This window comes from Lampetra planeri, unplaced genomic scaffold (genome assembly GCF_965212315.1).
Source record: "Lampetra planeri unplaced genomic scaffold, kcLamPlan1.2.h2 scaffold_1040, whole genome shotgun sequence".
Classification (NCBI taxonomy): domain Eukaryota; kingdom Metazoa; phylum Chordata; class Hyperoartia; order Petromyzontiformes; family Petromyzontidae; genus Lampetra; species Lampetra planeri.
The window spans coordinates 5846-32500 of NW_027613750.1; the positions used below are offsets into that span (position 1 = coordinate 5846).

The 26655-nt window shown below is 45.1% G+C and overlaps 3 protein-coding genes across 3 annotated transcripts in view; 1 reads left to right on the top strand and 2 right to left on the bottom strand.

Annotated features, from left to right (window-relative positions):
- Nucleotides 1-1318: 1318 nt before the first annotated feature.
- On the top strand, nt 1319-6334 carry LOC144738533 (septin-5-like). Its single transcript, XM_078621546.1, has 12 exons — nt 1319-1333; nt 2652-3017; nt 3814-3910; nt 4385-4471; nt 4645-4768; nt 4866-5000; nt 5103-5220; nt 5408-5509; nt 5589-5685; nt 5804-5966; nt 6078-6180; nt 6263-6334. The coding sequence occupies exons 1-12, from the start codon at nt 1319-1321 to the stop codon at nt 6332-6334; spliced, it is 1479 nt and encodes a 492-aa protein (XP_078477672.1).
- Nucleotides 6335-9468: 3134 nt separating this feature from the next.
- Nucleotides 9469-17716, bottom strand: LOC144738534 (max-binding protein MNT-like). The gene is made up of 6 exons (XM_078621547.1): nt 17644-17716; nt 14954-15542; nt 14826-14867; nt 14517-14628; nt 10374-10566; nt 9469-10292 (listed from the first exon to the last, which is right to left on the bottom strand). The coding sequence occupies exons 1-6, from the start codon at nt 17714-17716 to the stop codon at nt 9469-9471; spliced, it is 1833 nt and encodes a 610-aa protein (XP_078477673.1).
- A 3975-nt stretch (nt 17717-21691) lies between these two features.
- LOC144738535 (lissencephaly-1 homolog A-like) overlaps nt 21692-26655 on the bottom strand; it is a gene marked incomplete at its 5' end in the record, with an annotated part of 5295 nt that continues 331 nt past the window's right edge. The window contains 9 exon segments of the mRNA XM_078621548.1: nt 21692-21700; nt 22698-22753; nt 22873-23029; nt 23097-23195; nt 23829-24057; nt 24646-24745; nt 25003-25108; nt 25111-25179; nt 26423-26629. Coding sequence (XP_078477674.1) covers nt 21692-21700; nt 22698-22753; nt 22873-23029; nt 23097-23195; nt 23829-24057; nt 24646-24745; nt 25003-25108; nt 25111-25179; nt 26423-26629 — 1032 coding nt within the window.

The following is a 26655-nucleotide window of genomic DNA, read 5'->3' on the forward strand; positions in this document are numbered from 1 at the left end:
TTTATTCATCTATACAATAGGCAGAAGTTTTACTCTGTCCATTTTGGAGGGAAGAATCGTGAAATGTCATCAGTACCTTTCCACAGAACTGGGAGAGAACTGGAAAAACCATAACGCTGTGGAGGACCTATAAATGGAAGACATGTACCCAATATATACAGCTTTATATGGAATATGGAACATGAGAAGAACCTGTTGTGGTTGACGTTAGTGTGTCCTGTTAATTTATTAGGCAGAAACCCACAGTAATATTAAAGATTTAAAAATGACTTGATATGGTATTTCAGCAGGGTTTTTTGTTGCTGTTTTTCTTTTACCAAAGCACACACATTCCTAATACGACCTTAAATTTCACAAAACAATGAATATCTGTGATGAGAAATTGACTTCACTGATTGGGCTCTAGTCTCAACCTCGTCCAGAAGCTGTGAAATCTGTGGTTCATTCTGCTTGATAATACATTTCATGTATCAGTTCTTAACTAAAATGCCTTCTGTCATGTGTGTTAAATGTTCTCAGACACACTTGCGTGCGCGCACACACACACACACACAAGAATAAATTGTTAGCATAAACACTTGAGGTTGGAGTTGTTTGCAGCACGATTAGGTTTATTCTGTTCATCTCTGCATGCCCAAGCATTGTAAATATACTAGAAAGTGAAAATGGCTTCTTGAGGAAAACTGAGGCAGAATATGAAGGAACAACAGCTGATGCAGCAGCTCCATGAACTGGTGGAGTGCAGGGGCGGAATATTACAGACGTTTGTTTCCGTTTGGTCACCAGCTGCTGATGGACGATTGGGTTAACTTCTGACGTATGTGGGATAAGTCAGAGTGGAAGGTGCAGGAGAACGTTCATTTCACTGAGATGCTCTGTAGAACCTCTTTTCGTTCAGTGATGAGTCACACCTAGCGTTGCCACCCATCCTTTTGACACATGAGAGGTAGTAACCCAGCTACAGCTACAACTAGTTAACATACTCAAGACGCAGCTTGATAACTCATTTTGAGTCTGGATTTACCATGTGTATTATGATGGTGGATTTAACCAGGCGCCATTCATTCTCACCTCTCCTGTGTGAAGCAGCAGTGGGGGGCAGGATGAGGGGGTTTGCAGCCAGAGGGAGCTCAGGCTCACACACCATATGCCTCATTAGATTTCAGCAGGTCGTGTGCCGTGTCCATCACTAACACAGAACTTAATCCATTTTCTGCCCGTGGCGACTGGACAGACACATCATGGAGCACATGTCCTCTCCAGTCAGGTTCCGCAGCAATACTAAAGGTAAGTTTACAACCCAGAGATAGCTGCAGACATGGACGAGCAGCTGGTTCACCTCCAGCCCTTGATCCTGATGATGACTCCTTAACAGTTTTAGAGCAACTACCTCTAAAACTCTAAATTACATTGGTTATTACTACTATCTCTGTATCACGCTGTATCTGTTATTATAGTGTATTCACTATTTTGAGAGCCATTCCAGTATGGAATGTTTGTGACACATACAGTGTTGGTACAAACTATTTCATGATTTCATCCATTGCATTACTCATTATAAGCTGTCTTCACTGTGTACAATAGATGAGAATAGAGTAAAAATATACATTGCGAATGGTCTGTTCCCATTTATTGTCATCAATCAGTCATGGAATAAAAATGTCAGCATGTGTATATTTGCCTTCATGTATGTGCTCATCTCGTCTCACAAAAGCTGCAACTATTTCAGAAAAGGAGGTAGGACATGGTCTTTAATAACAGTGTTTGTAGCTTGTGTGTGTGTGTTTAAGAGTTAAATCTCCAACCCCCCACATCGCTAGAGCATTAGGAGCTGGATTAAGTCTGCTGCAAAGCTTTGTGGGTAGCGAGAGGTGACAGGTAAACAGAAGCCCGACGGCCACTGATCGGCTCTGCATCAGTGTGAGCAGTGTTGTTCTGCTGTTGTCTGACCAGATCAGCAGGCTCATCGCCATAGTGACAGATGTGTGTCCTGTTATGAATGTCTCAGACACAGGTGACTAAGTTCAGACTGTTTGCAGAGAAAATGTGTGACAAAAGGATTATCCACCAGCTTTTTGGAAGTAAACGCCACGTTTAGGAAGGAAGGAGTAAGAAAAATGGTCCTTATCACAGTATTTGAAGTGGCAGCTTCAGATTGCCCATGGGACAGATGGATACATGCCCTCATAATAGTTTAATGAGATAACAGTCCACTAATCAGTGAAGAAATGTTAAGACATCCACTACAATAGACAGGAGCTCATCAGGTCATGTGCCCAGAGTGCCTTTGCTGTCACAAAACCTGTATCACAAGAATCCACAAACCCTGCTCTTTTCAGTGGTGTGCTGAACACTGCAGCTAAACAAAAGCCAGATTTGATCTCAGAGGAGTGTGTCGTTCTTATTTACTGTTTATTTACTATTTTTCATTCCCACCATTTTTAAATCCCCAGTATAGTTTTGACGTTTGAACTCTTGCATTCTCTTGTAGTAGTAGTTGTGCTAGTAGCACGAGTACTTGCAGTTGTAATAGTAGTACTTGGAGTTATAGTAGTAATGGTAGGAGTTGTGTCATTTTGAACTTGTTATTACCAATTTGTTTTGGAGTCGTTTGACGCCCTCGTTCCACCTTGTCCAACTGCTTGTCCCAGTTGTCCAGTCTGTCCATCAAGGACCAGCAGGACATGCAGCTTCCTTACGCCATGAGGGATCTGCCCTTACAGCCCGGAGAGCAGCACCGAACACCAGGCCACCAGATGCCAGCTGACCAACCAACAGCCAATGGGAGACTCTCTACTTTTCCTGGGACCCCTCCTCTGCCCCGTACCAGCACCTACACCCCCACTGGCTCCCCGACCGTCCCTCACAGACCTAATCGTGCGGGACCAGACTCATTTTTTCAGCCCCTGCCTTTGAAGAGACAGCTTGTTTCTCATGGCTCTTTGGACTCTCCCCTGAGCCCGACCTCCCGTCCACACAGCCCATGGGGACGCTTTGACCCCTACGACTCTCCAGAGGTGTGCTTTGCATTTATCTTTATTTTTTTTTGGGCCATCATTGTTTGTTCTCATTTATGATGTGGACAAGCCGTCTGTTGTTATGTCATCTGGTTGTTTTGGGTTTTTTCATTTTTCGTAATTATGGTTCAGTCCAGGTCAAGTCGCAGTAGTAACTGGTAACTGTTGCCATGACTACCATGTGTCCCTGTGCATGTAAGCCCATGTTCTCCTCGAATGTGTACGATTTATAGGAATCCACAGCCATAAATAACATGTCTGGAAGTTACTAATGGTTGTTAGCTTAGCATTAGCCTTTTCTATCACACCAGCAGCATAGAATGATGAGACTAAACACTGCAGTTTTGGGTGTTAAGGCTGCATTTCACCAACATCGATTCAACAATAACATGCACGTAAGAAATATTGAAATGTATGATATTGATGATATTGTTCCAGGGAAGTGTCAAGTATCAGCATTGCTGATGTTTACGACGCAGTGACTTGTGTACATCTGCAACCGTGCTGCAAGATGCTACTAAATCCACTAATGTGGTACTTAAGCACAAGCACACCATTTCTGAGAGTTAAACATTTTAAGTCCACTGTTAGTGACCATTCTTTCCACCACATAGTCTATATCTATAGAAATTAAGGATCATCACCAGAAACTAGACTTGTCATGTTAAATATGACATTTGTAGTAAAAAGTCTAATCTTGCAACCTCTTCTTTTGAGTTCCCCTTTGAATTCCTTTGTCTCAAACAATATGTACTGTATGTACCTTTTATGCTTGTTTTTTTTTTTCTGTATGCAGGATCAGGACAAGGAGTATGTGGGTTTTGCCACATTGCCCAACCAGGTTCACAGAAAAACAGTGAAGAAAGGTTTCACATTCACCCTTATGGTGGCAGGTGAGTCGTGTCATTCGATGTGATATTACTGACTGATGAATCGTTTCATTTCCTACATCCTCAGCTGACTGGCAGCTTCACCTATTACATGTATGAAAATAAACATTCATTATACAGATATTTAAACTAAGCAAGGAAAGAAAGAAGAAAGACAACTGAACGTGAGATAGTCAAAGTATGTCAAACGTATCATGACAGTAAAATGAGCCTTATGTCTCTTTGGGGGGTTCCAAAAATCTATAAAAAGGTAGAAATACACCTTGCTGCCCTTCCTGTTTCTCGACCTCCCTCCTCTACTTCCTTTCAGTTTCCCTCTCTCCTCCCACCACTGGTGCCAATGAATCGTTGTCATGGTAATGCAGATGACTTGGGCTTTAAACAGGAAGTTCCAAAGTGTGATTCGTCTGTACAGAGAACTGGGTGTGTTACATTGTTGTTAAGAATCTGCTCTACAGATGCTTCTTCTCTCTGCAGGAGAGTCTGGCCTCGGTAAATCTACACTGATCAACAGCTTGTTCCTCACGGACCTCTATAAAGACAGAAAGGTTCCTACTGCAGAAGGTGACATGGGTTCTACTCTGTACTGTACTGACTCCAAATCACATAGGAAAGTAGCAGATATTAGGCGTGTCTATCATTTCTATGTGCACATTTGATCTTCTACATCTCTGCTCTCAGTGCTCATTGGTCGCCCGTGCTGTCATCTTCACTTTGTTCATTGTGTCCGACCGCAGAACGCATCGGTCGCACCGTCAACATTGTGAAGCACACGATCAGCATTGAGGAGAAAGGAATCAAACTGAGGCTCACGATCGTGGACACGCCGGGGTTTGGAGACGCTATCAACAACACTGAATGGTGAGGTCATCGGAAAGTCTGCCCAGCAGGATGTGAGAACACTAAAGGTGTCACAAAGCACACCATGTGCTCTTTTGTTTGACTCTGTTTGCTTTAGCTGGAGGCCCATAGAAGACTACATCGACCAGCAGTTCGAACAGTACTTCAGAGATGAGAGCGGATTGAATCGAAGGAACATCCAGGACAACCGAGTCCACTGCTGCCTCTACTTCATCTCTCCGTTTGGACACGGGTATTTTTACTTTGTGTACATGAAGCTGAAGTGTTACAACAGGTCCCCGAACGCTGCTCAGCATCACATCTTTCCGTGCGTGTGTGTGTTTGCCCCCGTCAGTCTTCGACCTCTGGATGTGGAGTGTATGAGAGCATTGCATGAAAAAGTCAACATAGTTCCTGTTTTGGCCAAAGCTGACAGTCTAACGCAAGCAGAGGTCTACAGAAAGAAGATGAGGGTATGAGATGCATAACTGTACAAATATCTGTACAAAATGTCTTTGCTGTTCATAGTTGATCAGACATTCTGGGTCAAAATGGATGTCGCAATTAGCGAGGCTGAAATTAATGCTCGATCGTTAAATGTGGAATTAGTGATATTTACTAGCGCAGTATAAGGTTTGGAACTGGAATTTGTATCTCCAGATCAGAGAAGAGATCAGGAAATTTGGGATCAACATCTATCAGTTCCCTGACTGTGATTCCGATGAAGATGAAGACTTCAAGAGACAGGACCGGATACTCAAGGTTTGCGCTTCATCGCTTGACGTGGCTGAGATCCGAAATGTCAAACTGACCTTGTGAATTTTACTGTGCATCTTTGCAGGACAGCATCCCGTTCGCGGTCATCGGCAGCAATTTCCAGGTGGACGGTAAAGGGCGTAAGGTCAAAGGTCGTGTCTACCCCTGGGGTGTAGTAGAAGGTATTAAACTTCTGTTTTTCCTTATTCTGATAGTTGTACCTTATAGTTTAACTATGTTTAGCACCTCTGAGTCGTTGCAGTTGGCTGATGTTCTGATTCAGCATCTCACTGCGCCCAGTGGAGAGCCCTAGCCACTCGGACTTTCTGCTGCTGAGGGACATGCTGGTGAGGACGCACATGCAGGATCTGAAAGACGTCACACGGGAGACGCACTACGAAAACTACAGGGCCCAGTGCATCCAGAATATGACACGAATGGTGGTGCAGGAGAGGAAACGCAGGTAGGCGGAGCCAGAAAGCCCCACAGTGGCTCAGGTTTATCACCACTGTGCTCCTGTGGTTCATTTCTAAATAGTGTGTTGACTGATCTTTTTTGTGTTTGTGGATCTTAGTTTGCGGGAGAAGTGGCGAGAAGGGAGTGAATCAGATCTACCTCTACCACTGGCTGCCATCGACACTGAAAAGGAACGACTCATCTTTCAGAAAGACGAAGAGGTGCGTTTCTGCCCGGCAACCTTCATTCAGTCGGGAATCCTGTTGCAGCTGTGACACTGACTGTATTGATCTCCCTCTGCAGCTGAGGAGGATGCAAGAGGTGCTGGAGAGGATTCAGGAGCAGATGCAGAGCAGCCACGCAGGAGGATGCTGATCCTCTGACAGAGGAGAAAAATGGGAGGAACGTCCCCAAAGATTGGTTGTTGATTGATTCAGCTTGATGTATTTAGTCAGTCCTTACTGGGGGATATCTGGATATGTAGCAGCAGCGGTAGTGACGGTGACCGTTGGCTTTTGTAAACTACATTTGTTTTTACTTGTGAGTCATGTTTGTTTGTCTTTTTCATCTTTTCTCCTATTCGCAAATGCTGTTTTGTAAAGATCAGAAGGTCGCAAATGTCAATAAAAATCAAACTTCAGTCTCAGAGATGACATCTTGCCATTGAAAACAGGAGGAACAAATTATGTTGTAAAGGTAATAAGATTTATTAAGAATTTTGATTATTTCGTCAGCATAATTCTTCATTAATATTTTTATCCATTATCATTGTTATCTTAAACAGTGGACAGTTAGATCTAAAAGGCAGCCCAAAGTGTACAGGCGATATATAACTTAAAACTTTCTCCATAGGGAAAACATGATTTCATATTAATATATAATATCAATGTAGCATGAGGTCCAACATCCTGCCCACGTTATACAGTTTTGTACATGGTCCCAAAAAGAAACAAAAAAAACTAAACAAAAAACTAAACAACTAAATAGTAATCTTACATGCAAGACGACTAAAAGAAACAAGCATTGGAATTTCATATGCCAAAACGTGCATGCGATCACAAATTTACAAAAGTTCATACGCACACACAAATATTACAAAACTCAAATTGAATATTTGACATTTGTTATCAAGAAAAGAGCCATTTTTGTTAAACTTTCTTCACTCCATTTCTCAGTCCAATGGGGGAAAAGAGGGAACTTAAAAATTCAAAAGCAATTTTGGACAGTAAACCTTTGTCTCTTCCACTTGTTCAACATGTACGTGATTTGCCAAAGTTGTCACAGTGTTCAGGATATCTGAGTGTAGGCACACACGATTAAGATACCATAAATCACCTCTGTAAAAATAGATCTCGCAACACACACACACACACGCACACACACACATACTCCATCATGCACAGGGCAAACCTATAAGCCAAAACAGAGCCATGCTACAGGTACAGTCGGATTAACTATAATACAGAATATGAAACGCGTGAAACACAGTCACGTTTACACACAGACAGAACAGACAGGAAACAGCAATAGAGGCAAAGACAGGGTCCACGCAACATTGGCTACATACACTGACGGGAGTTGAGAGGTTTTATATATTGGCTGGCAAGAAAGGAGCCGGGATCCATAAAGACATACAGGGAAAACTAGTGTCTCAACACATCCTCCTTTTGGGAAACTGGAACAAATATATTGGATGAAAAATTAGATACTGTTTGTTGAACAAAGTCAAAGTTGTGAAAAACGGCCACAACGCAGCCAAATTCTTCATTAAAAAAATGCAGAAATCTGCACAATTTGAAAGGTTTGTGTGCTGCATCCAATCTTACAAGGTGGGCAAAGTTCAAACTGGACATTTTAAAAAATCTGCACATTTTACAAAATGCGAGATGCCTCTTAAAGAGTTTCTTTCCCCATGAAACTCATTTCTTAAGTCAAAATCACACCAGTTTTTCGAGATGTGTGCAGCCTGCTCAGGTAGTTTGTGTTGTACCCAGGAAAATGAGGTCTGGGACGAGGCAGCAGAGGGAGCTGTTGCATTACAGTGGAGAGGAGCACGTTTCTTGACAGCAATGTGTCACATCAGTTTCAAGGGCTGGTGTTTTTTTTAAGTTGACATCTTTTAAGTGTTATGTTGTTAAGCCACTACACAAATGCCTGTTACTTGTGAAGGACAGGCCGTTTTTCCACTTCTTCAACATTGATGACAGCTTGGCTGATGATCAACTTCGTTAAAAGCCGATGACATTTGGCTCTTATTGTGGGATGACTGGCTGGTTTCCTGAGCACCTATAAATCCTCTTTGCCTCATTAATCCACCGGTGAGTGCAAAGTTTAGGTGCAAATCAACATTCTCACATGACATATTTGCAGGTTTGTAAGTAACTTCCATTCTTCTGAGACAACCAGTTTTCAGCGTTTGGAGTACAGTCAGCACGATCCCATAGTAACAGATAAATTCAAGAGCCTTGGACAGTGCTGCTTTACAAGAAGAGGCTTGATGCTAATGCTAATGCTAACATCTCAACATATTTTTCCATGATTTCTGACGGCTGTACTATAGTGTCTCCTCATATTGGTAGCTTGTGTTTCCCTAAAATGAAATCCAGGAACAGGGAAAGTCTGTTTAGGCACAAAATCATAAACATCAGATGCAACTTTGTTTTGAAGAAATCAAGGCAGCGTCAAACCACCCTGGTAATTATGTGTTAAGAGCTCAAAGTCTTTATCCTCATTATTCCACTCATTTATGGAGTTGTTCCGATTCCCTCCAAACGGCCTGATTGAACAGAGACTCTCACATAGAAGAGTAGTTCAGAAACCACAAGAAAACATCACAAAGGTTTTTGTTCTCCATGATTTTATGACCAGAGATCAATCCCCGGCTTCATGTGGATTTCCTAGTGTCAAGTGCAGTGCTGAGGATAGAAGGAGGTCAGATCGTCACTGACTGGAGAATGTGTTTGCACTAAGAGTGGGGGAAAACACAGAGGGGGGAGTTTTCCTGGTGATAAGAGCTGGGTGAGTAGGCTGTGTAAGTACGATTGTTCACATTTGATCAAAGCTGTGCTGAACTGGTTTATCGCCACAAACTGTATCACCATGGCAACAGCCAATTCCAAGCAACTCTTCCCTCAATGAGTGAATGAATAGTTAAGGTTAATCTGTGATGCCTGAGAGTGAAATTATCATGTTAGTGCTTCTGGTTGTAAAGGACGTAGACAGGAAGGAAGGAAAAAGGAAGGAAGGAAGGAAGGAAGGAAGGAAGGAGAGAAATTTGAGACTTTGCAGCGGGAACAAAGGTCACAGTCTTACTTTCACAAACAATGGCCTGACCTTCTGACTCCGCTTTGACATTGTTCAGACCAACAGTGCGGTGAAGAAAAAAATTCTTCAGTTTTCCAAAGAGCAGTTGTCTGGAAAGTTCCTCATGTCTGCTATTGATTATTGAGTATGATCAGGTGCTAAATCTATCATCCGTCCATCGCAACTGCAGTCCTAATCCCACTCCTTCAGGCCAGTTTGAGTGTGCTGACGGGGAAGGAGGGGACTGTAACCATAGTGACAGGGTTAAGGACGGCCGCCTGCCCGACCAGCTGAGGGTGGGGGGCCAGCACAGCCGTGGGTTTCCCTAGCGATGGGCTCCCCTGGCTCACTACAGTTGCACTGTTCACTTGGGCTCCGTTAGTGTTAGCTTGAGGGTTAGCCTGGACATGGGGCAGGGCGTGGTGGGTGAACGTGTGGGTGATGTGACCCACCATGGTGGGCTGGGTGACGGACACGCCTTGAGGGTAAAGAGTTGGGAGGCGAGACGGCAGGGGAGCTCCGAGGTGAGCCACCGGGTGGACGGTGATGTGTCCGATGGGCTGGGCGGAGAGCGGCTGGTGAGTGGAGGTGGCAGCGACTGCCGGCGCCGCCGCCATTGGTTGAGGGGTGGAGGAGGTGGGGCCGGGTGACGGGGCAATGTGCGTTAGGTGCTTATGATTGACTGGCATGGCGTGACTCACAGCCTGGATGACTGACGGGTGGGAGACGGCGGCGTGGGCGATGACGGTGGGCTGCACCTGCACCGCTTGGGGCTGAATGGGATGAGCCGACGGCACGGGAGGCGGTCCGGGTTTGAGCGCCGGGGCAATGGATGGAGGAGGCAGGGGCGTGGTGGGAGGGGGCGTGGCAAGGACTCCAGACAGAGGCAGGGTGGTGTGCTGTATGGACAGGTGAGGGGTGAGGAGTGGCTGGGCTTGTAAGATGGGCGGGGGTGGTTTGGGGACTGAGGCAGGAACAGGAGGGGCGGGGACGTCCTCGTCCATGTCCTGCTCGAAGTTGTCTTCCCCTTCTGCCCATCAGAGAAGAGGCACGTTAGTTTTGGTGTTGTGGACCGACCAGGAGGTCAAAGATATGTCTTTCATCACTGTACCTGAAGCGGTGGAAGTGGAGGCCTGGTCGTCCTCGGGCTGGATGGTCTGTCGAAGGACTCTGTCGATCTCCATGACGTCCATACACTGGCTGAGCTCGTTCTTCAGCTCCGCCAGCCGCTGCTGCGTAGCAATCTTCTCTCTGGCCAGACGCTCCATCTCGTGTTCATACTCCTTCTCCTTGCGCTTCAAAGTCTTCAACAGAGAGACAGACAGACACAGAAGATGAGGATCACAGGCCCAGGAGACACTTCTGACATGATAGAGCAGAAAAAACAACTGGATTAGTAAGAAATTTGACTTTTTTTTGTTCACAGTTTCTTTGTTTAATTCAATTCAACTCAGTTTGTAGAGTTCGACATGACAAATCACACACATTGCCTTGTTGGACCTACAACATCGTTTTCAACAGAGGAAACAGACAGAATCCTCAGGAAGAGCAGCAGAAAGAGGGATCCCTGTCCCCGGGACGAACAGACTAGTATGTCCAGACAATGAAAATGAAAATACTATATAATACTTGCTGAATGAATCATAACTTTCACAATTTTCTGCTGAAAATTCAGTCCGTATTTTGTTTTTTGTTCGAATACTTTGCACTAAGTCACTTGAGATGCTGGTTTTGGGACATTTCTAAGACAGCTGTGGGCTGTTTGTTTCAACTGGCTGATTCTAATCAACAGACGCACTAAACATCTCACACACCAAACAAATGTTCCATTCACCGCTCCAGCTATAGTTGGTTTGTTTTGTCCTCCTGGCCTGCATAGACAAAGGTAAAAAAAAATCCTCCACACTTGTAAGACTTGGCAATATAACAAAAAAGGGAATAGCGATCGATGGTGCAGCTTTGACCCTCGTAACACTGCTGGTTGCACAATCCTGACGCACTAGTTCAACACGCTATCCCAGTTTTACACTGCTTTTCTCCACGTTAGCTGCTTAGTCTCCTCCCATTTCCTGGGGATTTTTTCTTTTTCTTTTTTGTGAAAGAATGAGGTCAGAATGGTTTCTGCCAGTCAAACTATTTTAAAATGTCGCAGTGATGTCACTGGATTAACTGCAGTCATAACATTACAGTCAAATGTGACGTATGTTCATCCTATTACAACAAACACACAAACAAGCTTCCTGTGTGGATTTATAAATGAAATTGAGATTTAAAAAAAACAAAAGAAGAAATAAGACCACAAAGATTCAAAAGTAAAGAGTTCCGCTTTCCCAGTGCCACCACTGTTTCTGTGACCCAGTTTCTGCGTGGGTCATTTGAACACCCAACTGTGCGACAGGCTAAGGACATTAACAGATTAGAGGGGAGGAATGAAGGAGGTGGAGGGAGAGGTGAGGCAGAGGAGGTAGTCAAACCCTCACAATTCACACTCTTTCTGGTGCAACAGGAAAAGAGAAGAGGGGCGGAAAGAAAGGAGGACAGACCAGGATCATATGGGGACATGATCCTATGACAGGAAACTCACTTCAGCGAGCAAAGCTATTTATTCTCTGCAGGCACGTGATGGCCTCACATACGATTTCTTCACGACCCTCTTCAGACCCACCAGCCCAGACGCGCACACACACACACACACACACTTTTGCAGGCTTTTCTAGTAATTGCGGGCACTGTTTTTCATGAGTGAATGGGAGGCGGATTACTACCTGCAAACAATGTGACCTTGTGATGGTTTGATACATTCAATGGTGGCATTGTGTCCATGTCTGGTTCCCCTAGTGAACCCATCATCTCTACGGTACACACAGTGTGGACACAGTGTGTCCAGGTGAAGACACAGCCTCTGATTTACATCTAGTGATAGTGTGTTGGTTGACTTCCGTTTACGATCACAGTGGCATCTTCCGCTGCAGCAGGAGGCTGTCAGGGTTCAGACAGACACTCTTAAATAAAGAGACAGATTTCCATCCAGAGTGAAAGGTGGATGTTTCTCAGAAGCAGCGATGAAATCCTTGTTCACAACTTGTTGCTGTCCACAAATGTCTAAGAAAATCAGTTAACCAGGGCTAAAAGTGTATGGCCTTAGTCCCAACCAGCTCCTGTGCTAATCAACTCAATTTAATCTTTGTCCAACCATCAGATATCATCACTGCTCTTCACAGGCACATGTACATAATCATGTACAATTCAGTTATCACCTCCGCTGTCTTTTTTCCTTCTCAGTGCACCTGGGCGTAAATGATCTCAAGGTCTTCCCATACACACCCAGACACCAGTAGTCACCAAGGAAACAGCTGCCACCCATAGCTGTCTCCATGGCAACCTCATCCACAAGGATTTAGCTGCTTGAGCAGCTGTTTGTAAGGAGCTGTTTCACTGGGTGAAGCGATGTAGGTAACTACATATAAGCTGTGATGTGACTGGACATTTACCAATTTGGTGTCAGCTCCCTCCCAGCCCCTTCCTCTGTGTCCATCCCACACTCCCTCTCGCTCCACTACCCCATCCATCGCTCCTGCGACACCCTTCCCCCTCCATTTGCCACCTCCTCCCCTTCATCACTGCCTCCTTCCTCCATCCTCCTTCAATGCCCTCTCTCTAATCATAAAGGAGGCAGTGTGATGATATATGCCAAACAGGTGCCTTTGCTTACCGACGTCCATGTTACTTTTGTGAAGGGTGATTTGAGGACAAAGCAAAACATATCCGGAACGCTTGAGGCCATATCATTGCTTCAACAGCCACAATCATTAATCAAACACCCACACAATTTGACTCAGTCTTCAGTCTTATGGTCACACACAGACACACTTCAATCCAGAAACACACGGAGGATGCAGACACAGCCACCTGCTGCTGGTTGCTATGGTTACTCGGTGGTTAAAAAACTGAGATGACAGGGTGAAATGGACAAGTCGGAACAGGACGGACAAATGAAACTGGCTAAAATGAAGGGACAAACACGGGGTGATTCTGGGATACAACTATTCTTTTCCTCCGTGCTGCAGCACATACTCTCACTCTGTTCCCTCATGTATTTGCACATGAAACTGCGTCACTCTCTGTCTCTCTCTGCAATCAAGAGGTGTATTGCAGATCAGAGCAGGAGAGCAGCGGTGACATCATCAGACTTGTGCTAGCCATGTGCTCAGATCTCACATGGCACAAGCGTTATTTACAGGTTTACATGAGGTGAGGCGCAATGGGAGATGGTAGGAAATGGGGAAGTGAGTCACTCGTCTGCAATAAAGCAATCAGTTAATTCAGTAGGAGAAAATGCAATTCTCTGATCAGCTTTCATTTTCTAATAAATGCTTTTAATACATCAGAATATGATTTCTACGATGGAGCGTCTCTGCAGCAACAACAATTCATGCAATGTGATCACACATTTGACCTTCATTCAATCATTGCAGCTCCTGTGTTTAAGTTTCCCAGTGCAATCTGACAGCATGTCTACAGGGTGGAGCGACCTCGTTATTCTGAAAGCATAAAACTCAACAGCGCTGTCTTTTTGCTCCTCTCTTCATCATATCGTAACAATAATAAACCTCAAATGGAAGAGACTCAGACCCTGCAGCTGATCTTGTTTTGAACAAATGTCTCTCATTTCACTGCCTTCTTTAGCTCCTCCCTCTGCGTCCCCATTGCATATTTCATTAAACTTGAAATAATGACGTTTGCCCTCCACAAGGGAGAAGCTGCTGCATCAAACTTCACAGTGCTGATTCCTCCCACGTTTACGTTTGTGGATCGTAAACACCTCTCAAACCAATACTCAGCTCCAAATATTTCTGTACAAAAATGCTTCATTATTGTCCTTGGCTGTTTTTTTTTTCCATCTCACACAACACGACAAAATGCTACAAAGACACGGTTTTAGAAAAGAAATCTGGGCAAGAAAGTCACTGAAGTATAAACTAATGTGCACAAGAAAAGGCTGTGTACCTGTGATATAAAAACCCTCTGTTCGAATTTCTGAGCAGCTGATTCAGCATTATTTTGTGAATACAATGTCATCTAATCTTGGAACAGAATAAGGTTTCAGGAAAAGGAGTGTTGTGTAATAATTACACTGGTCCAGTGCTTGTGTTGTTGCCAGATCAGAAGACTAGGAAATAATGGTCAGGAGCTAAAAAAGTGGGCAGCACCGCTAACAACTGGACTACGCTGAGAACATGTGTTACAGCTCTACCTGTATGTAACGCAGAGCACTGCGGAGAACGCTGAGGTTGGAGGTTTTCTTCTCATCCACATTTGGAACGTTCTTCTTCAGTGTCTCAAAACATTCCTTCAGGTGGGCTCGCCTGAAGGGCCATGAGACAGAAATGAGAGTCACACTTGTGAGTAGGATTGTCGGTGTTGATCATTTGTATGGAAGGTCAAAGATTCTGTTGTCACTTAGAGACCTTGTTGGGTACTTGTTGTGAAGTCTTTACAAAACTCCTGACAAATATTTGATGAGCTACAAAACAAAACAATAGTTCATGTAATCCAAGCTCACCTGTTCTTCTCCAGTTTGTTATGCACCTCCCTGGTCCCCGCTCTGCAAACACACCAGATAAATAATCAGTCCAAAAACAAGCCCCGTTTGAGCTCACGCCACCACATTTACCACAAACACAAACTGACCCTCCTGGCCTTCTCTTCCCCTCCATGCTTCTCATTTCCTCCACTGTCACCCCATTAGGCCGTAGCTGAGATGCCGGTGGAGGTTGATGGGGAGCCAGTGCATGCTGGGAGCTGGAGCCATTAGTGCTGATGGAGTTTGGGTACTGAATCTGAACCTGAGGCTGTGATTGGTTGGGTTTAACCAGCTGTGGACTAGTCTCTAGTTTCATCTGTGGGGAGCACAACAGGTGATGAGATGCAGGCGGCGGCTGCTGCTGCTGCTGCTGCTGCTGCGAAGAAGCATTCTTGGCTGGCGGGGGGCTGCTGATCGTTGTTGCTGCTGCTGCGATCTGTGTTGTGAGTGGAAGGGACGGGACAGAGGGTGTTGCAGTAACAACTGGGACCATCGGAATGACGGCGATGGGGACTTGAGGAGGTGGTAGGGAAGAGGGTGGAGGGGCGAGAGGGTTGTGCAGTTGCTGACGATGGGGGTCATCGCCCCAGTTGACATGGTTTGCTCTGACTGGGTGGGACAATGAGGTCACAAGCTCCACGCATCTCGACTCTGCCTCCCTGTTGATGAGCTCCTTCTCTTTGCGTTGCTCCTCTTCTGTGGAAGAAGAAGGGAATTCATCATTCAGTTAGTTCATTCATTAACGCTTACCAAATGAATACGTTTGTGTTCAGTACAGGTCACTTTGTAAGAGCAGAAGTCACAAAGCAAATCTCAACGCTGTTTGCACACAAACACGCAGTAGAGGATGATGTCATCAGGGAATGAGACAGTGGGGATTTAACCACTTCTACTTCCTGATTGGAGAGGACCCCTGTGTTTGTCTGGGGATTGGATCACTCCAGCAGAAATTATCCACCTCCCCACAGGCCAAGTCATGGTCATTTGACCAATGGGAGCGGTGCATTGGTAAGAAGTCAATCAGCTGCTACAGTTTATGGCAACACATCAATTCCGTGTCACACTGCAAAAATAACACGTCACAAAAATTACACAGACAAATCCCTCTGTAGGAGAGGGATGTTCCCACGCTGTGCTCATAGTGCGCAGCGTAGGTAGACACAAGGCAATGTGGAAAGCCCTTGGTTACCATAGCAACAACACGAAAGACAGACCATCCCAGGGATTCCACAAAGCTGCACATTACCAACACACAACCAGTCATATCACGACAGCAATGCAGAACAAAATAGAAAAACGTTCAATCTTCTGTGGTGATGTAACCTCCTCTCAGCCAGCACAAACACTTCAGTCCCTCATTTCAGTATTTGGCTTGCACTTGCAGCAAATTATTAAATGTATAAAGTGGGCAAGAATCATAATTTAAAATGGCAGCAGGACACAACACCTCACAAGAAAAGTTGTGGTTTGGTTTCTCTTGAAGGTTTGTGTGCAAAAATACTAGAAGGAAAGTAAGAGCTGAAAACAAGTTTCAGAATACTGATCGTTTCCCTTTATGAGACAAATATGGGTGATAACAGCCATCTGTAGTTCAGAGATATTGGTGCAGCCCACGTTGTATTTGTAGGTCTTGGACTACTATCCACAAACACCATAGTCCAGATTGCCAACGGCACGCAAGAGTAAATTACATAACTGTAGCAGGGCGACTGGATCAGGGTGGGGGAAAGCAGGCGGTGCACCCCCCACAATCCGCTCCCCCTCCCTGACCCGACTGTCAATAGGCTGAAAGGGAAGGGCGGGACAAGGAGGGAGAAAGAGAGAGAGAGAGACAGAGAGAGGGAGCGTGTGTGAGAGAGAGCGATCCAATGGGGGGGGGGGGGCTGAGGAAAAGGGAGGGGGTGCACGTGGTCGGTCGTTGTGGGCGGATCCATACACGCGGTATGGGCAAGTATGCGGGGGGAGGGGGCTTATCGGTCGGTCTGACACGTCATCAGAGCGGAGGAACGCTGAAATAATGAAACCAACATAAAAACACGATTGATTCCCACAGTGCGGAGTGTTCCTGTCGACGCACTCAACTCGTCGCGTCCTCAACAAGGAACTGCGCAGACCCCGCGCGCTCGTGGCGAGCACAAGGCGCGCGGCAAACTCGTGAGGGCCCGCCCCGGTGTGTGTCATAAGATATGTGAGCGGTGTCACGGTATTATGTAAAGAGCAGCCTCTGCTCGCCACCGCCCTGCCGGTGCTCGACGGACAAAAACTGGGGCAAATCGATTGTTGGGGCCTCTTTCGTAACACACATATCGAAAATACAGGGAAGAGGGCGGAACCAAGGCGGCATTCAGGGTTTTACCGTAAAAACTGTTAGCTTAGCTGAAGAAATACATCATTGGTTTGTGACAGGAACTGCTCTACTGCCGCCCCCAATCTCTCTCTCTCTCTCACACACACACACACACACACACACACACACACACAAACACACGTATGGTGAGTGATGAAATTCTCACACACACACACCCCGAGAGCGCGCAGAGCAGTCCGGGAGACATGTAAACTGTTTCCGCTTTAAATAGAAGCAATGTGAGCGATAAACAGCCCCGTCAGGTATGGAGAGTGTGTAAACCCGTTGTTTTAAATTAGCACGGTGACACAGTGGGAACTTGTCTCTGCTCACTACGGGCGCTTCGGCTGGAAGTAGTACGAGCCGTCCCAAGGCAGTTTCGGCTGAGCGCCCGCTGCTCCTGGGTGTCATGGGTCCGCACACGCTGCAGCACTTTGAAGTGCAACTTACCACGTGTGATTAGCTGCTGCTGGGCTTGCCATTCCAGATATCTGGCCGCCTCCAAGAGTGTATCGATGCTCATTGTGCGTAAACCCTCACGGCAGGCGACCCACTGGCCCGGGGCAGAGAGAGAGGAAAAAGACCGAGGGGTAGGCAGTGTCCTGGTAGGAAGCGCCGTGTGCAACGGTTTACACGCGCCCGCCCGAGTTTTTTATTCCCCCGTGTTTTTCCTGGAAGCAGACGGATGATTTCTAATCCGGGCGACTGGAAAGCAGATCCTCGCATACGTTAAAAAATTTGATTGCAACAAGATGGCGATGCGAGCACAGGAATACACACACAACAAGGCGAGTGGTGTTCTCGTCTAGGTCCGCCCCTCCTGGATTCCTGCCCCGCCTCGTTACTACGGTCTTCGCTACCAACTGGAGACCGCATTTCCGCCTTGTTCCTCCGCGCTCGGCGACAGCTACCCTCCGCTGACCCATACCGAGAAAGTAGAGTGCTGTGACTCGGGGCCACAATATTTTACTTCTCTGACATTCAACATGTTATCGTATGCGTTTAAAAGACCGCAGACGAAGACGCTGTGAAGGTCTATCGACGTAACCTCCGCGGGAATCGCGAAAGTAAACTCCCGTCCGCGTCACCCGTCCTCCATGTTTTAGTTGAGGCAGCGGGCCCGCAGCGCATGAAGACGGAGCTGGCTGCTGCCAGCCAATCAGCACTCAGAACAACAAGGCATGGTGCTGGTCCACATGGGCACCCGCCCGGCCCGATCGCAGCTCATTTGCATGGCGAGAGCGTGACTGGCCACCCTGCTGTCTCGAGATCAGAGCTGTCACTCAAATGAAGGGGCGTGGCTTACGCATGTACGTCAGACGGCTGACCAATATTATTATTCAACAGCTCGTTTCAGGCTCATATTCCTATAAAACTTGAAATAGAATAAAATAAAATAAATTCCAGAAATTGCTGCTCACTGTTTTTCACTTTCTGGAATGTATATTTTTTTGTGGTATAATTCTCATTTTTATTTCGTATCTCCATTTGATGGTATGCATTGTTTAAGGTTTGTATCTTGAGTTATTATACAATCATTTTTATGATTAATGCAGTCAATATTCCTTTTCTTTTTTCCCCCCTCACATACAATGTCTGTCTTTGAGAGACATACAAAGACACACAAAGATTTCCACTATCTGTAACTATGTGGTCCTGTGCATGTAGACTACACTAATCCACTTCTTATGTTGGGGGAATGTGACTTGTGTCACTGTTCTTACCTGGATACACATTCTGGATCCATAGTAACAGTCTTCGATTGGTAGCAGCTCAGTGGTATATATCCTCTAACACATCACAGACTCTCTCAGCCAATCAAAACAGCAGCTCAGAAGAACATAAGAGCAGCATTCCCCAGCCATGCATCCTGCCAACACATATGCTTTCCTAAAGCCAGTGATATTTAGACCACAACACCACAAATTAGTGCCTAAGGTATGTCTGAAAGAAACAAGAAACCTGAACTGAAGTTGACTGGAAACATACACGCAAATGTGTGTAAGTTGATGGGGGTCATTTTCCAACAGACTGATGCAGCATGGAAGAGGGAGTGTGAATCAGGCAGGAGAGGAGGAGGGACAGCACATGATAAGCACATGAGCTGCATGTGGGGAAAAAAAACATGACATGTATGCACATACAGAGGGAAAAGAGACAGTGGGGGTGGTTTGGGAATACAGAGTGGGTAGGAGGGATGTGAGGCAGAGCCAGCTGACCCAGATAGATGTGCTGCATCACATGTGGATCTTCAGAGCACAGACGATTCTGAGAGCAAAGCAGTGCAGAATACTTCAAGGAAAAGAAAATAACTGTAAAGCTTTGAGTGGACAAACAACTTTGAAGTTGATGCCTGGCTGGATTATATCAGAGAAACACATTTCTGCAAAAAGTCAGTGTAAATCAGAGAACTACATGCACATGTAATGTCAGAGGATTTCAGGGCTCTTAGAGATGGACGTCATGATGTGAATATGACATGGTTATTGTTGACTGATCGATTAAAAACAGGTGCCTCATGGATATGTCCTAGATTGATTTTGTCTGATCAAAAGCCAAGTACGTTGTTTGGACTATGTTTAAACATTAATAATGGAGTACACCAGATTATTCTTAGCTTTAACCAACAAGAAACATGTAACAATTCATTGATTATCAACACTTTTTTCATGACTTCCAGAATAACTCCAGGAGCCCATTTGATTAGTTCTGAGACACAAGATCTTGTTCCCACGGTCACACAGGGACTGTGCTGGGGGCTGCTTTCTTTAGTCATAGATGTGTTGTACCACTGGAGGGCGCCACATCCTGTAACTTGCTCTTAACCTCCACAACGTCCTCCTCCGGCTTTGAAGGGATTAGAACCCAGGTCACGTAAACTATACTGGGACTCACATAAGATGCAGTGTGATGATGACACACAGACCTACATATGAGAGAAGGCCCGCAGCTGCCTATGCATCAGTGACACTTCAGGTCTGCGTACATTTAAAGCCAGGTAGATGAATTCAGACTGGGAGAATCAATACCAAGAAGTCTGAAGAATAATAAAATTCACATGAAAACCTTCAAACCTGAAATCTGTATTGTGCCAGTTTACCTAGATCAGTTCTGCCTCAAGCCTTTGTACGGCTGCTAACCACTAATTTGATTTTGTCAGGGAGAGAGAAGACGAGGGTCCTGACAGCAACATAGATGAGAAATAAGACTGGTATGCGTAAAGTGACTGGAGTGCCAATGAGAAAGTGGTGGCAGGCGGATGTAGGCCAATTTTTCTACTCCAATGCTTCTGTTGAGAAACGAGAGTTTCAGGCAGAGACAAGTCGATGATCATTTCATTAAGTCGCATGCAGCTCACCAGGTTCCCTCTCCCATCTCATTCAGCACAACGTCCTGTACCCACTGTCCATGGGCCTGCAGCCAGTTTCTTTCTGCCATCATTGTTTTACTCCACCTTCAAAGACCTGTAGGACAGACCAAGGTGTGGTGCTGGCACACTTGCTGTCTTGGCAACTGTTGCCTAGATACTGCAGGGCTCAGAGAAAGAGTAATTGATGTGTGAGGGAGTGAGCAGGAAGTAGGCTGGAGTACCCGTACATAATTGATAAAGTCGCCTTGACTGTCCCTGCTGCCTCTTCGTGTCTTTGCCTCCAACTCTGAGGTAGCAGTGTAATTGGACTGTACCCAGAGAATAATTGTCATGAGTAATTACTTCATATTCTCCACATTACACTTTTTGCTTCATTGCAACACAACCCCTCATACGATCATTTGAAAAAAGACCTGATCACGTAATCCTGTGTCTGCCTCAGCAGCAGCAAAGAGCCAACATCTGACCCCAGCTGCAAGTTTCCTTAGGATGCTCGCAGACCAGAGTACAGCATCAAACTGCCGCTGAGCTCCAGCGTTGTACATAAATAATAGTTTGTCTGGAAAAGCAGTTTCTAGTTTTTGTCTGGTGACCCAGTTCTTTCAAAATGCTTTACTCCAGACGACCTGATATAACCAGACCCAAATCTTTTTTAGGGCCTCAGGTAGCAAGGTGAGCAAAAAACACTCTTACAAAAGGAACCAGGACACACTGATTCATCTGCAAAACACTGGTTTCAGCTCATAGTCATGGTTAATGAGTTAACTAATCTCACTGAGTAAATGGGTATTTGTATGTCAGACTGCAACAGCCATGTGAAAGATTTACATTAAGTTGTATGTTGGGGTGACTTTATAATAAAAATGTGATGAAGGGATGAAATAAGTCTAAAATGTAAGATGGAAAGAATGTCATCTCATTCAACCTCCTCCTGTTCCTCCAAAAACCACACAAATATCTTACTTGTATTTACAGAATTTTATTTCAATATGTTGCAAACAATGACATCCAGATATATTGATACACAACTTTTAATGTGTGTGTATGTGCATTTGTGGACTGTATGTGTGTGTGTAAAGAGCAGTGAGACCACCGAAAGCAGAATCAAAGTCCCGTGTGAGGGAGCCCTCAATGGGTCTACAAGGCAGATAGCGAGCAAGAGGGCACGCGATTCTCTGGGGTGACGTACACAAACACACACACACACACACAAACCTCAAACAGATGAGCAGACTTTTTCCTCTGGAAAACACTTTTGCTATGGTGGACGTGTGCCTGTGCTCTCAGCTTAGGGATTCATTAAGGTCCTGTGAGTGTCTACTAGAAAGCAAATTTGTTATAAGAGATGATGTAGCATGAATGAATACAGTGGTGAGGATCTCTGCCAGCTTACCGGTCTCTGACCAGAGCAGAGACAGGTGGAGAGACTCTCCTGTCATATATACAGACACAAACACACACAATGTAAACGCACAGTCACCCACAGCAGCCTGGGGCGATTGCTGCATTCTGCTGTATTTTTTCTAAAACGTGTCCGGGACAGCCTCCACTCATCCTCTTTTGCTTACATGTACTTTCCTCACACCCTGTATCAGCTTCTGCTCAGTGACAGACCACAACTCTCGGGGCCGTGAAGTAAAACAAAGCTAAACCCAAAGCCAGTCAGTTACGTGGAATCCACCTGTGCCTGCACACAGATTTCTACCCTTTGACTCAATGGGAAGTCGTGACAACAGTATGCAAACTCTGCAAATTTAACAGTACATCATTGTTTGTTTTGATTCACCATGCAAGGTATACATCTTTTGAGTGTGTTTATGTGGTCAGAGACTGCGTGACATTAAGCGTACCCTACATCCAGAATAATTTACATGAAAGGACAATAGTCATCGTAATAGGCTTGGACGATGTGGAGGAGGCAGGGAGGAGAGCTGGGGGTAAAAGCACCATGGTCACCTACGGTTCGGAGTGCGAGAGTTGAAGGGTTGGTCTGGGGTGGGGTGTCAGGGCAGAGGGGGAGAAGCTGAGGAGGCGTGAGGGAGGATAGGGTGCAGCTATGGGTTTGCATTTGACGTTGGGAGGGAAGCAGGACGGGGCGAGAAACAGGAGGCTGTCTCAGCGGCACTCCCCACACTTTGACTGTCTGATCGACACTTCCTGTCACCACATAGGGAGCCGTCTTATGGAAATCTGTAAAAGAGGGAAACAACGATTCAAGGGTGCTGCATTAAACGTTCATCACAAGGCTGAGGGAAGGACAAGAATCTCCAGTACAGTCTGTTTTTAGACGATGAGAAGCCGTGTCTCACCAAGAGAGGTAACAAAGTGTTCATGGGCACACAGGGTCTTCTGCAGCGCTTGTTCTTGTAGTCCCCAAATCCTAATGGTTTTGTCATCAGCACAGCTCACTATGAATCTTCCTCCAGGGTGCACCAACACACCACGCACCCAGTTGTCATGTCCCACCTGAAGAAACAAGACTGATTGGCAACTGCTCATCTTTTTGAGACTTCAAAAAATTCAGGCTGCTCACCAGAGTCATAAGACAGATGCCAATGCTGACGTCCCACATCTTAATGGTTTTATCTCTGGATCCGGAGAGAAGGAAGGGCCAGCGCCTTCGCTCTTCTTGCTCTAGATGAGGGGAACATGGAACAAACAATGAATGGCTACATGAAAGAGAAAGAAAATGTAGTGCAAAATGGGCATTCCTACAGTTTACCTCATGATCAAAATAAAATAATACAAAGTAAATATGTCACAGACAATAAGACAAGGCAGTTTGAAGTCACAAGTTTCCATATATTTCCAGGAAGAAATTAATCATTTTACTTTTTCCAACATGTGGTCACGCGATTTGAAACCCTGCAGGTGAGACCGGTGATAATCAAAACCCCATCCCCCTCAAGAAATAAAAATATATGTTCTACCTTTGCAGCCCCAAACTGTTTTACCCAAAGTTGCAGTTATAATTGCCCTAAACTGAACATGTGATGGGACAAATGGATCTGTTGTGGTCATGTGCTGGACAAAATGTGTCATATTCCGATATCCTCTGGGTCAGTGAAGAATCAATCATGAGGAAGGAGGCACCAAGGGAAGGTCTCACTTGCGTCCTTTGTCCAACATTACAGATGTAGTCAACCAAAGAGTTTGTCTCATGAGGCCTTCATTCAGTGCAGATGGATGATCCAAATATGAGCAGGAAACACAGCTGTTGAAGAAAACATGGAAAGAAATGTCAGAATGTAGCAATTAAACGTACCTCAGAGCCCGTAGCCTCCAGAATGGTGGGGTGAGCACTGTCAGGGGCCCAGGAGATACATTCTACAACATGTTCATGCTCCCGCAACTCTGCTTTGCACTCCTTCGAAGCGACCACCCAGACACGCACTGTCTGGTCGTTAGAGCAGCTGGCGATCAACGAGCCATCTTGGTTGGGGCGCACCATCCTCACCCACTCCCTGTGACCTGTGAAGGTCTTCACACAGTACCTGCGGAGGGAAATATCACACTCAGTTCAGGTGAAGTGCTTAGGATTGCCCTGGATGAAATCATGGCCAATGAATGATATGAAAATACATCTTTCTAGATTTTTAGAGACGGGTAGGTCACAGCAAGATTTTTACAGCATGTCCTCACAATGAGTTTAGTGGACTTAATATGAGAGTGTGAGTGAGCTGTGGCTGCCTCATCTGCCACCCTGTCATTGCAAAGAGAGCTATTAGCCTTCAGCAAGGGGATGAGTCAACTCTGAGTGTTATGTGTTGTTGTGTGTTGAAGAGTCTTCAAATCATACACTGAAGACATGTCACATCTGGTAGAAGCAGATTTGTGTCTGGCTTTATGATGTCTATGCTATTGTGATGTTCAGCGAATGTCCATAGGTGCAGGAAAGCTCTGTGTCCACACATATAGTTCACTTCACAGCTTCACTGTGATAGCAACTGAATTTCTCCTCCCAGCAATTCTCTCAAGAAACTGTTACTATGGGGTTAATTTGGGTAAGCCATCAAATTTGATCATAAAATGTAAAAAAAAGGGAGAAAAATAAATAAATAATGAGGCTCCCACTCACTTACCCAGTGGCCACCTCCCACATCTTGATGGTCTTGTCTCTGGACGCAGACACTATGTGGTCACCGTTTGGCATGATGGCAACAGACGACACATGATCATGGCCTAGACGATGAGAGCGTGAATGGTAAGAATTCATGAATACTGGAACGCTCCGTCACTGGAGAGTGGGTGAGTTTAGTGAAAAGTAGTAGTTTTACAGACTCTGTGCTACTGTGTACTAAAAGGTCAACAAACAAAACGTGGGTGTAATGTGAATTAAGTGTCTTTCATGTTAACATTATTATGTCTGAATAAACTTCAGTTCAAGTACTTGTTACATGTTACAGTGCTGTTCCTGAACAGAAGAATTACACTCCTACCATGCATGGTTCGGATGCACTCAAACCCCTGGAAGTCCCAAAGTTTGATGCTCATGTCAGCTGAACATGAAGCCAGCAACTTCCCCGTCTGGTCAAAGGAGATGTCCAGATGTCCTGCACAGAGTCTGTGTGCCCCTTAAGGGTTCGCTCAAAGTCCCCAGCCTCATAGTCCCACACCTGCCAGTTTTCACATATACAACTGTTAGCAATCTACTTTCATCTCAGCTGAGCAGAACTCTATAATTCACTTCAAGATCACTTATATGACATTACATATACAGCTATGGAAAAAATCAAGAAACCACTGCATTTTTTTCTGAAATCATCATCTCCACATATATGACTGCCAATCCATCCAGCATCTAAAAGTCACCCAAGAACAATGTGAAAGACTGGTGGAGAGCAGGCCAAGACGCATGAAAGCTAAAAATCAGGGTTATTCCACCAAATATTGATTCCTGAACTCTTGCTAAGTTAAAACAAGAGTATTGTGATGTTTTAAAATATGATCTTGTCTGAAAACATTTCATCTTTTTTGTTATTTTGACCATTTGTCATTTTCTGCATATTAAAAAATGAATCTAAATAATACATCTAAATGACAACTATTATTTGGAATTTGGAAGAAATGTTGTCAGTAGATTATAAAATGACACAAAAATGTTCATTTCACTTAAACACATACCGATAAATAGTAAAATCAGAAATACTGACAATTTGGTGTCTCTTAATTCTTTTCCGGAGCTGTATGCTTGTAACATTCAGAATGCAGCATGGGGTTCAGGTGATAGTAACAAAAATCTGTCTTCTTATTCAAAGTAAAAAACAAAAGCTTTCAGCTGACGCGGTTAGTAAAAAGGTTGCAAAGGAGAGAAGGGAGAGGGGTTGACAGGGAAACAATTTCTGCATTGGGAGTGTTGCCTCTGACAACAAGCGCATCAGTACATCACCACATTGATGAGCAGTGACAAAGCAGAAAAAGGGAGCTGAATGACGAGGGAAGGGAAGCTGGGAGGCAGGGAGGAGGATGAAAAGGGAGCACAGCCTCAGATCTGCAGTCCAACTTTGATATGAAGGGTCAGAGCTGCAGAGGCGATGTTTTGGTGTGCTGCAACACCTACTGATTGTGCTTAGAAATGCTACAAAGAAGCGTCCTCTCCACTTCTCTAAAGATGAAGACATGACATCTACAACACCGACTGAACACTTCCTCTATTGAATGTGATTCTATCATACAGTTCCACAGTGATTTCAGCCTTTTCAAATATGTAAATGCTTTGTTGTGCCAATGTCACAGATATTTTTACGTGACTTCATGGGTTACTGAGTTTGCACCTGTGTTGAACAGGACAATAGTACATAGTGATATATTAAGCATTTGGCATGCTAACAACAACTACTGATGCAAACTCCTACAAACCTTGATTGTAGCATCCTCAGAAGCTGTGACCATGACGGAGAAGACAGGGTGGAATATGACACGTGTGACTGGAGCGCGATGCCCACTAAGGGCATATCTCTCTGGAGGACGGGGAATCCACTCTTTGGGGTCTCTCTTCTGACCCACAGGACCACCATGTGTCATCTCCTCTTTCGCTTCATTCAACTTGGACTCCAGCTCCATCACCTGAACCAAAGAGGGGAGTCAAATAA

What these genes read in the sequence shown, in the direction of transcription:
- LOC144738533 (XM_078621546.1), top strand. An exon ending in ATTCACCCTTATGGTGGCAG is followed by an intron (nt 3,911 to 4,384) that starts GTGAGTCGTGTC and finishes TTCTCTCTGCAG; the next exon opens with GAGAGTCTGGCCTCGGTAAA. An exon ending in TCTTTCAGAAAGACGAAGAG is followed by an intron (nt 6,181 to 6,262) that starts GTGCGTTTCTGC and finishes CTCCCTCTGCAG; the next exon opens with CTGAGGAGGATGCAAGAGGT.
- LOC144738534 (XM_078621547.1), bottom strand. Translation starts at nt 17,716, where the DNA reads ATGAGCATCGATACACTCTTGGAGGCGGCCAGATATCTGGAATGGCAA. An exon ending in AACAAACTGGAGAAGAACAG is followed by an intron (nt 14,629 to 14,825) that starts GTGAGCTTGGAT and finishes ATGGCCCTTCAG; the next exon opens with GCGAGCCCACCTGAAGGAAT. An exon ending in GTGCTCTGCGTTACATACAG is followed by an intron (nt 10,567 to 14,516) that starts GTAGAGCTGTAA and finishes TCTCTGTTGAAG; the next exon opens with ACTTTGAAGCGCAAGGAGAA.